The sequence below is a fragment of the Triturus cristatus genome, chromosome 6, assembly GCF_964204655.1.
Source record: "Triturus cristatus chromosome 6, aTriCri1.1, whole genome shotgun sequence".
Classification (NCBI taxonomy): Eukaryota; Metazoa; Chordata; class Amphibia; order Caudata; family Salamandridae; genus Triturus; species Triturus cristatus.
Genome location: NC_140589.1, coordinates 466,709,428 through 466,722,354, shown reverse-complemented (window position 1 = coordinate 466,722,354; position 12,927 = coordinate 466,709,428). Strand labels below are relative to the sequence as shown.

General features: G+C 45.4%; 1 protein-coding gene across 2 annotated transcripts in view; it reads left to right on the top strand.

Annotated features, from left to right (window-relative positions):
* Window positions 1-12,927, top strand: part of LGSN (lengsin, lens protein with glutamine synthetase domain) — a 159,180-nt gene that overhangs the window by 102,770 nt on the left and 43,483 nt on the right. For both annotated transcript variants that reach the window (XR_014962963.1, XM_085610895.1), the window contains exon 2: window positions 9,479-10,367. Coding sequence is in view for 1 of the 2 variants with exons in the window: in XM_085610895.1 (XP_085467021.1) it covers window positions 9,479-10,367 (889 nt within the window). In the remaining variant the exon portion in view is untranslated. The remainder of the gene's footprint in view (window positions 1-9,478; window positions 10,368-12,927) is intronic.

The following is a 12,927-nucleotide window of genomic DNA, read 5'->3' as shown; positions in this document are numbered from 1 at the left end:
CTAGAACATCAATCCAGTCTCCTCCCACCAGTTGCACTACGTCGGGTAGTGAGCCCCAAGTGTCAATAAGGTGCTCTGTAAATGCCTGACTGAGGAGTGGAGGGGTGTATATGCTGCCCAAAACTATGGGTACTCCCCAGATCGTGCCATGTATAAGCAGGTATCGATCCATCGTGTCGGTACATGTTTGCATGCGTGTGTTCAGAATTCTGTGGTGAATTACTATAGACACCCCCCTGGACTCTCTCGTAAACCCTGAATGAAAAACTTGTGTGAAACCATAGCGGGCAAGGCATGGAGTATGGGACCCCAATAAGTGAGTTTCTTGCAGAAGTAGGACATCCGCCCCAGGCACTTTGAGTGTTTCAGTATTGCCCCCCACTTGCTCTTGTTGAGGAGGCCTCAAAAAGTCCAAGGGAGAATTTTAATTACTCCACATGGAGCTGACATATTCGGGAGTGGCATCATTGGATGTGATTTGAGAGTTATACCAGTGAATGACACCAGTGAATAACATACTGTTGGTGCATAGAACCACAATAACAAGCAGGTATTGAAACTGCTATAGCCCCAACCCCACCCCATCCCACCCCACCCCAAAACATCAAAGAACACTGAATTATCTGTCACAGAAAGTATACAGATCTCTCTCCAACCGGGGATGTGGGCTGAAACAGTCCAAATGTTCCCCAAGGGTATCATCCCTATCTTATGTCTTTGGGACCTGTGATATAGAACAATTTCTACATTGTAGCCCTTGTCGTTGCAGATACATAATCCAACATGTAAATGATTCTCAGCTTCATTAAGCATGCGGGTCTAGATATAAATCTGTTATAGTTTACGAGTCCGCCTTCTAGGTGCCAAGATGTTTGTCCCCATGGGAGCGTTATCACTAGGTTGATCTTGACCGGTGTCACCGCTTGTCCTTAGGAGTTTTATTCTGTTGTAGGCATGGGTCCCCAGATGATGAGTCTGAGTCTCGAGCCGGTGGTGTGCTGGCCCGGATTGATAGTCGTTCATACGTCCATTGAAAGACCTCCTCAGGGGTATAAAAGAACAAAGTACTATTTTTATAGCTGACTCTGTGGCGGCCGGAAAGAGCAACATATAGGAAATTTTCAGATCACGGAGGCACACTTTGGCGACGGTAAGTCACTGTCTCTGTTGTCGTACTAATTTAGTGCAGCCTAGAAAAATCATTATCGGGTGGGATTAGAAGGCTAGGGACTTTTGACCACGGGCTTGTTTCAGGATCATGTCACAGTCATGGTAGTTAAGGATCCGCGCGATCATAGGGTGGGGGCGAGCCCCGGGTGGCGGCTTGGCCACAAACGCTCGATGAGCACATTCCAGAATGACGCAAGAGGAAAAGACATCGTCTGAGATCCAGGATTTGAACCATTGTGCTAGAAACGCGCACATGTCCGAGCCCTCACAACCCTCAGGAGAACCCACGAATCACAAATTGTTGCGACGGACTCTCCCTTCTGCATCTTCAACCCGTGTGGCCAGCCCTCGAGTGAGTCCCTCTAGGGTACAGACTTTGCCTTGTAGTGTCATTAATAGCGTCCTCTGCTCCCGATATCCTATTTTCGGCCTGTGACACACATTCTACTGCATTGCAAAGGTCTTTCCGTAGTAGCATGACGTCCACGCCAGCCGTGCCAATTTTAGCATCCAGCATGTCCCTTGCTTGAGTAAGCCCCACAAGAAGCAAGACATTATCTGGTGTAGCTGTCACTGGGGGTAGTATGGCTGGTGGCCCCTTCAGTGTGTTTAGCCATTGTGCTCTATTTCGTGGCCTGGCCGGAAGCTTGGCCTTTAGTCATGGTGGCCATTTAGGGGTTATTGGGGATGGGCAGTGCAGGCGTCTTGATGTGGTGGGTAGGATGTTGTGGTCTCGAGCCTTATCAGGGGTAGTCTGTGTGTCTGGGGCTCATCCTACCCACAAGCCGCATTGGGGCCTAGCCCAGCCACTTCCGCGAGCAGGACCACGTCCCCAGCCACTAACAGGCACCTCACTATGGTCCCAGTCTCCACTGTCCAATGTGGGCCAGACCGCTGCTCCTGGGCCTGGCCAACCCTTCACTGAGTCCAGTTGCTCTCACTTGAACTGAACAGTAAGCAGTGGCACCGGCCTGTTAGTGGCCAGCTGTCTCAGGGACTCTCATGGCCTATTCCCCCTGGCACCTCGCGCAGCCCGTATGAAGGGCGCTGCATGCCTCCTGGCCTGATGAACCAAGTACGGGCTATCCCTCATATGCCACTGTGCCCTCTAGTTGAAACATCCTCATAGGCCACTCTGCGCATCTGGCCCCTCCGCTACTCACCTGCTCCACTTCAACAGTTTGTGACTGTTCCCGCCGGGGCATGATCGAGTAAATCCTCAGCTGGCAGGACACCGGTCGGCAGCCCCGGTCCACTGAGTGAGAGCAGCCTTGTGAACTCTAGCAGCCCGCGTGGCCACAAGACACAGCCCGGGCAGCGCTTTCACATGCTGCCAAGTCCCCAGCAGCTGCCGAGGACAAGCACAGCAGCCGGGACACCACCCCATTGGGATCAAGGCAGCCCCTCCGCTCAGAGGGGCTTCGATCATCGCCACGTCTCGGCAGGCGGGGGCCAGGGCCACCACCCAGCTCCGGCGCTTTACAACCCACGAGCGTCAGCACATTGCTCCAGGAATGATGCAGGTCACACCCGCCACCTTGCCATTGGGTCGCCCAAACTGTGCTTTACTGCAGCCTTTTGCCACCTCGGAGGGCCGGGGTCATGTCCCGGGGTATCAGGCAGAAGTGCAGATTAATATTAGGGTTCGGGTACAGGATTTACTGGCAGGATTATGTAGGATTATGGCAGGGATACGGGAGCCAGGCCAAGATGTGTGCGTAGGTTGGACCGCTTGGCCATGCCCCAGTATATTTTATGTTTTGACACACAGTGTGCGCAGCTGGAAGCCAAATCTGATAAAGAGCGAGGCAAACTTAGATCATTATGCAAAGGTTGAACAGTACTGCTATACCTACTATATCACCTCCAATATCCATGATCCCCAGCTCCCTAACCATACCATAACTTTCTCCCACATCCTTCCTGTATGCATGTTGTGTGCTTCATCCTTTTATTTTATTGATTGCATTTTTAAATGTTAAGGCTATTATCAGGGATATAGGAGCAGCAAGTCTAGCGAATGACATGACAAACTCCACCCTCTTTTGCCAGGATGATGTCTAACACAACCCTTTTCCTTATTACCACAGCCCTCATGGGGGTAAGCTCCTCATTGATGTTTACTAACGCTGGTGCTGTTGAGTCTACCAAATTCTAAATCATCCTTGCTAGCTGCTATATCCTCAGTGTTGTGTATACTATCCCTGCACCATGTACCATCACTCCAAATCCAGTCATTACGTCATCTTCCCATTCTGCTGTCCTTCTAGCTCTTCCTGGGCGTTACCCCTGGTACTCAACCTGTACTAGGTCAGTAACATGAGTCATTCGGGGCAGGATTGAAGTAAGGTAGCAGCTACCGCACCACCCTGGAGGCAGATAGAAATATGCCCACTGACCACAGACAAAGAACAATCCCTTATATCCCGCTATCCCAGGTGATGCCCGCTGATCACTTTTCCTGACCCGTGATATCTTACGACATGTGAGCAGTTGCTTTTACCTACAAAAACAGGTGTACTGTCTGTACTGTCTGTTTCATCTGAAATTCCTAGGGCTTCGTTGTTCCTCCTTTCACATTCCTTTTGTCCTTGCTCACCCCCTGCCAATTCCTTTAAACTGCACCCAAACATGCATTTCTTCCATTTTCCTTTCCTTTCCTTTTACTGACTGTTGTTTTGTGCATGGTTCCTTCGGTAACCATACATGTACTACTTGTTCCTTAGGGGGCATTGCCGTGTCATTCTGGATGCAGGATGGCGAAGTAGGCTGTTTTTCTATCTTTTATCTTGGTATTTTTAGCTCTTCTTCCTTTTCCTTTCCCAAGTTGATCCTACCTGCACTATCCTTCCACATCTTATTCCTGAATATTTTGTCAAAATGTGTCTAGCATCACCTGGTCCCTTTTTGTTTGTTGCATGTTCATGCATGGAACCCTCTTTTTCCTAGGCGTTGCTGTTATTTGCTGAGTAGAAATTTTGCCTTTCCTAGGATGCCCGACGGCTATGGACATGTTGTGCTGTCTAAGGAGCATGTCCCTAATCAAAACACATCCCACATACTTAGAGAAGGGTTCACATTGTAACTCATGCTAGCTCCTGTATCTGTTGGCATATGTATACAAAATAACACCCACGTATATTCATAATATAATGCGTTCATACATTTATAGCATTTCCACAAATGTATTTCCCTAGTATTCGTCCAATAGTTCTCTTTCCCCTTCTCCTTTATCATCAACCTCTTCCATGATGTCTTGCTTTGTGGTGTTTATTTTAAGTTCCACAAATATTATCTTTGAGTTGTTCCTATCTTCCACCTTGTCATTATGGAACGGTATTTCAATGTCTTCTGCATATATTACAACAAGTGCTGTTATTAATATTCCTGGTACTGGGGACAGTATTGCTGTCAGCACCGCTAGTGACTTTCTTTCCCCTTTCCTTGTTCTTCACATTGTCCTAGTCGTTGTCAGAAGTTCTTGGAATTGGAAAACATTGCAAAGCAATGAGCCCTAGTGACACTCCTAGTGAGGCAGACGCCAGCAACACTTTCACAAGAAACCATTGATGCCCCTGTGGTGTCCTGTTAGATGTCACCAGTACGTGACGTCACCAGGCACTTGAAGAAAATATGAAGATTTTAGAAAAGATGATATCCAGAGGCCTAGCCTGCTGCATTTTCCTGGTCCGGCGATAATGCGCTTCAGGGATCTGCGTCTTTTAGGTGTTACTTGCTGTTTTTCTGGAGTGAAGGTTGTACCTGCAGAGTGCCTCTGATATAGCTGGTGGTGCGGTTGAAGCCTTTCCTTCTTGCTATGGCCCTGGTGCCTTCTTGGTGTGGGAACTGTGGAACCAGGAGGTCAGCCCCTCACACTTGATGGCAGCCAAACCCAGTCGCCTGACTGCAGGTCGTGTGCTGGTGGTGTTGCTGCTTCTGGACCTGGCGATGAAGACAAAGCAATGTCTCGGTTATTTTCTTACATTAGCACAACATGAAATCATCTGATATTGACAGTGGATCAGTGGACATGTGGCCTTGAATATTCATTGGGCGGCCAAACAAAATCTCATGGGGGCTCAAGTTGGTCTCTCTGTCTGGGGTACTCCTCATTGCCAACAGAGCCAATGGCAGTGCGCCTACCCAAGATAGTTCAGAGATGCACAAATCTTCCCTATTTTGTTTATCAACACCCCATTTTCCCTTTCCACAGCTCCTCCTGCCGGTGGGTGGTAAGCACAATGCAGTTTTTGTGTAAGCCCCAAGCCTATGCATATTCCCCCTATCACTAGGGAAATGAATGCTGGTCCATTGTCTGAGCTCAAAAGTGCTGGTATCCCAAAATGTGTGATAAGTTCTTTCAAAAGGCATTTGACAACAGTTGGTGCATCACAGTTCTTTGTTGGATATGCCACAGTCCATTTGCTGAACATGCACACTATTACCAACACATACTTGTACTTCCGAGTGGGGGGCATACCAATGAAGTCCATTTGGAGACTCTCAAAAGGTCCGTGGGGAGGTGGAAAGTGGCCAGGTGCAGTTGGTGTACCCTTCCGAGTTGTGTAAGATGGGAACTTGTTTGAAGTTCATGTTCTTAATGTATCTAGAGCTACGGTGGAATTCCTAGCAGTGTGAGGTTAATAGTCAGTCATAGCATGGTTAAAGGTTGCATGGAGGGAGATGATATCATTATTTGATAGTTGTCTGACTAGTCTATTGGTTCAAGAATAGCGGGCAAGGTTCAGCTTGTGACTCATTCTGGACTGTGAGAACCAGTTATTGTCAAGGCCAAGACCAGAGTGGCAATTAGGCATAGGGATGATGTGATTCTGGCGGTGAGTCACCTGTCAGGACCCTAAATGTTCTAGGTTGGAAGTGATATGCACTAGTTTAATGATGTCAGCCCTAATCAGCAGTAATACTGATTTCATGGCCTCAAGCATAGAATGAGTGTCATGGCTCCTAAAGAGTTCCTGACTGATGGAAGCTCTTAGATCTGGAGAACTAGCCGATTCAAACTGATTGGGGGAGCTGTTGTAGGTGGTAACCACTGTTGGAGTCTTGGTATTGGCTGGTTGATAGGGAGTCGACCATCTACTATTCTGGGTGATAGTAACATTGGTACATGGTTACTTAAAGGGATGGGAGGGAGCGCTGGAAGAGTGTTTTTGGTGTAAGATATTGTCAGTCATATCAGTTGAGGAAGGGGTATGGTGTACAGAAATTACACTTATGGATGTGTTGGAGTTCACCAGGGGAGATAACTGGGAAGAGGGGTATGGGGTGGTGGGAGAGATGATGATGGCACATGTGGAAGAGTCAGTGGGGAGTTGTGAGGGAGAGGGTGGGGAGTCTAATTTGTTCTTGATTTGGGAGAAGATATTGATATAGAGTTCCAGGTTGCGATCTAAAGATTGAATGAGCACAGTGCCATTGTTATAGATGGAGATGGTGGCTTCCACATTGTACAGAGGACAGAGCACTATAGTGGGTTTTTGGCTGTGTGGTATTTTCTTAATGGTAGTGATACTGTGTAGAGAGAATAGCACTTTTCTCTATTACGCACACCGTTTGGTAGTGAAAATGAGGTCATTCAATGCAATGCCCTTGTTGTGGCAGTAGTAGGGGTCTTTGATAAGAGTTTCTTTATTTAGGTTGAGGATTTTCTGTTTGAGATTTTTGATGGCATTTTTGGATAGGTTAGGAGGATAGTTTATTCTGAACAAATTGTTTCCTGCTGGGGACAAAAGGACGTTCATCGTGTCTTAGGATAAATCCATGCTGGGTGAAGAAGTCATGTAAATCAGGAGGATCTACAGTGAGGACCTCTTCCAAGATGACTGCCCTATTGGGAGCAGGAGTGGGGCTACTGTATAGAGAAGTAGAGAAGTCCCTTTTCTGTTTTAGTTGACTAATAGGTTAATATAGTCCTTTGTCAGTTTCTATCAGGTGGATGTTCAGAGGCTCTTGTGAAAACAAACAAACAATGCATGTTTAATATTTAGCTGACAAAAACACTTTTTGCAAGCAAAAAAGCACCTTGCTTCCTGCACTGTTGCCATAAAGCCAAGCTACAAAGGGATTGGTTGCCCTTCATATTCCAAATTATCATTTTCCTCACCAGACTTAGGGGCTGATTACGATGGCGGGCAGACTCAATGGAGTTGAGTCCACCCACCAATGTAGCAGGTACGGGACTGCCCTCCTGTAAGGCGGTGGTCTCGCACTTCAAATCACGATGCGACTGCCACCGTGGCGGTCACATCCAGCGACTTCACATTGCGGATGGTGCTTCTGGCTGCAGCACCACCACAGTGTTGGAAATCGCATGTTGTGCATTTCCCTGCACAACGTGGTAGGCACCAAGCGGTGCCTGCCACCTTGTGCATGGAAATGTAGGGGGGTACCATGGGTATCCCCCAGTGCACATAAACCCTCCCCCCACACAGAGGGGGCCCACAACAGGCCCCCGAACCCAGCCTCCGCAAACCTTTCCATGGCGGTTCTACTACCATGGAAAGGCTGGCTTACACCAGCATTGTAATTTGGCGGGCGGTGCCTGCTAGGCACTGCCACCATTTTACCCATGCTGACCGCTCCGCCAGGCAATCGTGATGATTGCCTGTGGCGGAAGCATGGAGGGTGGTCTTTGTGACCACCGTGGTCACAAATCGATTGACCCTACCATCCTAATGTGGCGAGGGAAAGGGGAGTCAGATGACGGAGGGACTGCCACCATACGGGTGGCAGTGGCAGTCCCTCCGCCATCGTAATCGGCCCCATAATGCCATGTCTCTGTCTTGTTAATTCAGCAACCTGGGGAAAGTCAGGCTTAGAGACTGGCCTGGATTGCGCTGCACTGTGCTTTTCCCAACACAAACAAAATAGAGTTTTTTTGTGCCTGACCCAAGATGTTAGTAGCTATTCAATTAAATGTTCCATCTTCCCAATCGCATCTCCAGGTGTTCATTCTCAATCACCTTTTCCATCTTCGGCACATTCTCACTGGTCGATTTATTATCATTGTCTCCATCCAAGATTAAACTTTTAGCAATATAAGTTCAGACTACATAGATGTCTGTCCTGCCTCTGAGACAGAGAGTTGATTTGCCATTTATTGTAGCTAAACAGGATTTCATTTCCCTGAATATGGCTTTTATTTCAGGTTCTCCAGCATGATTTATTTAGGGGGCAATTCATCTGTGAGGAGAGAGGCACAGTAGAACATCATAGATTCAGATTTCATATTCAGAGTCCGGATGATAAGATTTCGGTTGAGGAAGGATAGCCCAAGAATCTGATTCTGTATGAGGGTCTGTGCTTGATGTTAAGTTGCTGAATATTGCTGACTGCACATTGACAAACTTGTGTTGTGGTTATTACCTTGATTTGGGCACCCTTGAGGATGCCCCTGGGAAAGGGGCAGCCTTTAAGACAATAATTTGTCCCCTTTAAGACAATCAATTGTCCCATTCTCCTGTATCTGATGATTTCTGGCCTGCTGTCAAGCTGAAAATGAATGTTTCCTCCTCTTCACCTGGTTTTTCAGTGTCAGTGTCAATGTTTCCCATTTCCCCACTAAGCACTGGCTGTTAGTTCTCATGTTCCCTATCCGTCAAGATTCTCTGTCCTCTGGTACATTGTTCCAGGATAATTTAGTGTAAATATTTTTGTCTATATGGTTATTTCTAGTCTGCCCTGTGTGTCTGTCTCCGGGACTCACAAAATGCATGAGAGTGGCAAACACCACATCTAACAGTAGTTGTGAATTATTCAGCGCAACCTCTGCAACAACAGAGCTACATTTCAGCTCTGTCACTGAGCCATAGCTGATCCCACGACCCCTAGCAAAAAATACCACTCCTCCCTTGGGGACCATAAAACTGCTACTAGACACAGTGCATTTTTTAAATCCCCATCTTCATCATTATTCATGCCCATTCTACTTCCTAGAAAATAGCTTCCATAGACTTCATATGATTCCCCCCATGTAGAAATGCATTTTCTGTTAAACAGAATTCTAGCATGATGGGCTCAACGCGCAACACTTTTAGGAACAGATCAAAGGAGATATTTAATTTTATGTGAATAACATTACTTTAGCATGACATTTGCTCTTTCTTAATCAAAACACCATGGATTGTAGTTAATAAATGATGTGTTTTATTCATTTTTCACATTTTCACCTGAAAGGCACTTTCAATGGCAACGCTCATGAAAACATTGTTTTATATAATAAAAGACCTAAGCTCAGCAAGGTTCTTTATTGTAATAATAAATACAGTTTTTTCATTAATTATTACAGAAAACACCTGAGAGTACCTATGATGAAACAGACGGAGGCTGGATATCAGTAAGAAAAAGGAGAAGAGGAGTTAAGGTTACTGGAAAGAACCTACCTTTGTTTGAATGGGAGCAAATTGAATGGAATGATCTGCCTAGCACATTAGACCAGTCTTACACTCAAAGAACATATACTTTAGACAGCAAAGAGGACGTTGCTCTTCAGAAAACATATGTAACCCAGGACAACTCTAATCAAGAGCAAAAAGGCAATCACATCATAGTCGTAACCACCAGCCCAAACAAAGTTATGTCTAGGACCAGGGAGGAAATAGAAAGTGATAATAATAAACTCAGTGGCATTCAGACGCACACCAAAGATGATACATCATGGGACTTAAAAGGCATTGCTTATGGTGATTCTCACAAAAGTGAAAAAGACAGCAAAGACAACAATCAAACATTTCAAAGAGAAGTACATGAAAAAGTACAGCCAATTGGCCCTGGAATTTCAAAACAAACGATAGCAGAGCTTAAAGATCATTTTCGAGAGAGTTCAATGATTACTAATCAGAGCAGAGAAATCAACAGGTCCAGTGTTCCATCGACCTTCATACTGCTGCCTAAGACAAATGGAAAACAGATTAATAAAACCGTTGGATCCTTCGAGACCTTTCGGCCACATCGTGAAGGAGAACAGCAAAAAATCCAGACTACACAAGAGCAAGATGAAAAGCATCAAAGCAAGTCCATCCCCGGCCAGGCCTGTGCTGGATCCGATCTGCTTCAAACCCCAGAGGGCACATGCATTAAACCTTTGTATGAGAAGCAACCAGCTCCTAGTGACAATCCAGGTTCTGCAGTACATATGAAATATGACTCTCCAACGACTCCATCCACAGGCCAAGCTGGTAATTAATTTCTTGCTGTGCATTTTGACTTTTGAAGGATCATTCTTGATGGTATGAGAAAGCAGAGAGTGATGGTTATAATACCGTTTCTAAGATAATTAGGAAGCAATGATGTACACTATATTTCAAATCTTAGGTGTAGCTGAAAACCAATTATTAAGAAACAGTGTACACCATTTTACTATATATTTATAGTGCAGAATAATGCAAAACTTCATTTTTCACAAAATTATTACTTCAAAAATGCATACCTGGTCATACATTATTTACTGGGTGTAAGTATTCCTAGTTGAAACAGATTGTTGCCCGTATTAAGTGGGCCTCTAGATATCGCTGAAAAGAATGTTCCTCGGATGTGCTACTGTGGAGGCAATCCGTTCACAATTGGTAAAGAAGAAGTCACGATCCTCTCCTGGTTTGTATTTTTGCAGTACTGAGCTGGGGACAATGTGATGTACTTTGGCACCTATAAGAGCATCACTGAGTTTCAGGATGGCCGGGTCTTGGGCTTGTTGGTTCTCTGTAATGCGTGCCATTTTAGCTTGTTGCTCCATATCGAGCTGTAAATGTCTTTGACCCTCAGCGAGTTGTTTCACCATGTTTTCTATCGGTATCTGCTGGGACATCATTAAGGCTGTCTAGCCCACTTCTGACACCAATTGGGATAAACAGACAGACAGCACAAGACACCTAAGGTATATAGTAAGTATGTCTTTTATTTTGCCTTAATTCCTGGATCTTTGCATAAAGAGTATTGATGGTTAAAACAAACAAACTATCGTCCCATGGGAGGTCGTCTCCAGCCTGTTTATCACAACTCCTATTTGCTGTGCTTGTCTTCTTTTCTTCGCAAGAATTACCGGCTGGCCCTCGGGAACATAAAGAAGAACCTGATATGACCACTCCATATCAGGGCAAAATAAACCCATCACCAACACCATCATGACTTACTTTGTGATTTAGTATAAGAAGGTTGTGCTTTGAAATGTGCTTCACTTTCAGTGCTCACCAGTGGAAACCTCAGATATGGAGATGATGGCACCCTTTTCTCCTTCAGCCCACCATCCAGCCCCTTAGACATGCAAAGATAAGGGAGTGAAGCACTTGCCTTAAGCTGCAGCTTGAAGGTTGAGCCATGGCTCCTCTCCCAATGCCACGCTATGGTCTCCACACCAACTTCTTCCTCTTGGAGTTTGGGCCTTCCCACTGGATCTGCTCTCCTGGGGTGGGATTCCTTTCCGATGGCCTCTCGTTGCAGATTCTTGTCTTCGGCCTCCCACATCTCAGTCTCCATACAGTCTCTGTCTCTCTCTCCCCTCCACAGCTGTTCTGCGGTGTCTTCAGGTTGACTATCCCTTCCTTCGACCACTGATTCGTGAAACAGGTGTGCATCACCTCTACCATCTAGTGCACTGCCTTCTTGTACCATTGCCTTTGCCTTGTCAGCCATCTTGGAATTCTCTGCGCTCACATAGGGGGCCCTGTCACAGGTAACTCCCAAGTTTCACAAATCTTTACAATGGCTATGTCCTTGATTTGTTAATCTGGACAGAATCTTTTGGTTCAGACAGCTCTTCCCACAAGTTGTGCTTCCTGGCATCTTCCTTTTCTCTCAGGGAGACCCTCATTATCAGTTGTCTAATACACAACAAATACCTACTGACTAGCTAACAGTAAGCTTCTGTAAAATTGCAGCATCTTCAGTGGGAAGGAAAAAACATCTTGTGAAAGCAACTGCATACATGTGTAAACATGCCTCTTAACCTTACCGGTAAAGATGAGATTTAAAAAGGCATTAATCTTTAAGCTAACTTAATTCATTATAATTTCTTTCCTCAAGTGTTTGCTTAAATGTCTGTGTGTTTATCTATTGCAAATTTTGCGTTATGTGTGCACGTTATTTAAATTATAAATTGCACTTTACTAATAAATGTGCTTAATTTGCAAACTGAGAAATTTCACTCTATCAAAATCAAGTACACATTCAAAATAGCATCCCTTTTCAGGTAGTTATATTAGAAAGGGTTCCATCCATATATTTAAGTACAAAATTAAACTAATCTGTAGGTCTTTCAAAGAATTTGACATCTATCCCTGATATTTTAATATGATTTTCTCCAATGTCAATGTCACCTTTAAAGCAGCTTACTTGTAAAGAATGTGTTCCAAATCTCCTGAACACCTTGGCAGCATTTGCTGTGTCCCACCCAGCTTACAGGAATGCAGCAATATATAAATCTGTCTGGGAGATCTGTCTGCCTCCACTCCACGTTTCACTATGCAGGCTATGCAGGCCTGGGTGTCCCAAAATGAAACCCAGGGCCTTTCATGTATTGTACCATCCACAGACACACATACACCCAGTCTATGCATACAACATACACTCACTGCACAGTACTGTACCGCTCAGAGGCACTCATACATCTAGCATGTACATCTAACACGCATGCACTGTGTTCTTCAGGTGCACATACAATCAGCAAATGCACTTATCCTGCACACGGTTTACTGACTAATTAAACAATTAACCATTCCATAATGCAGGATATAGTACATATAT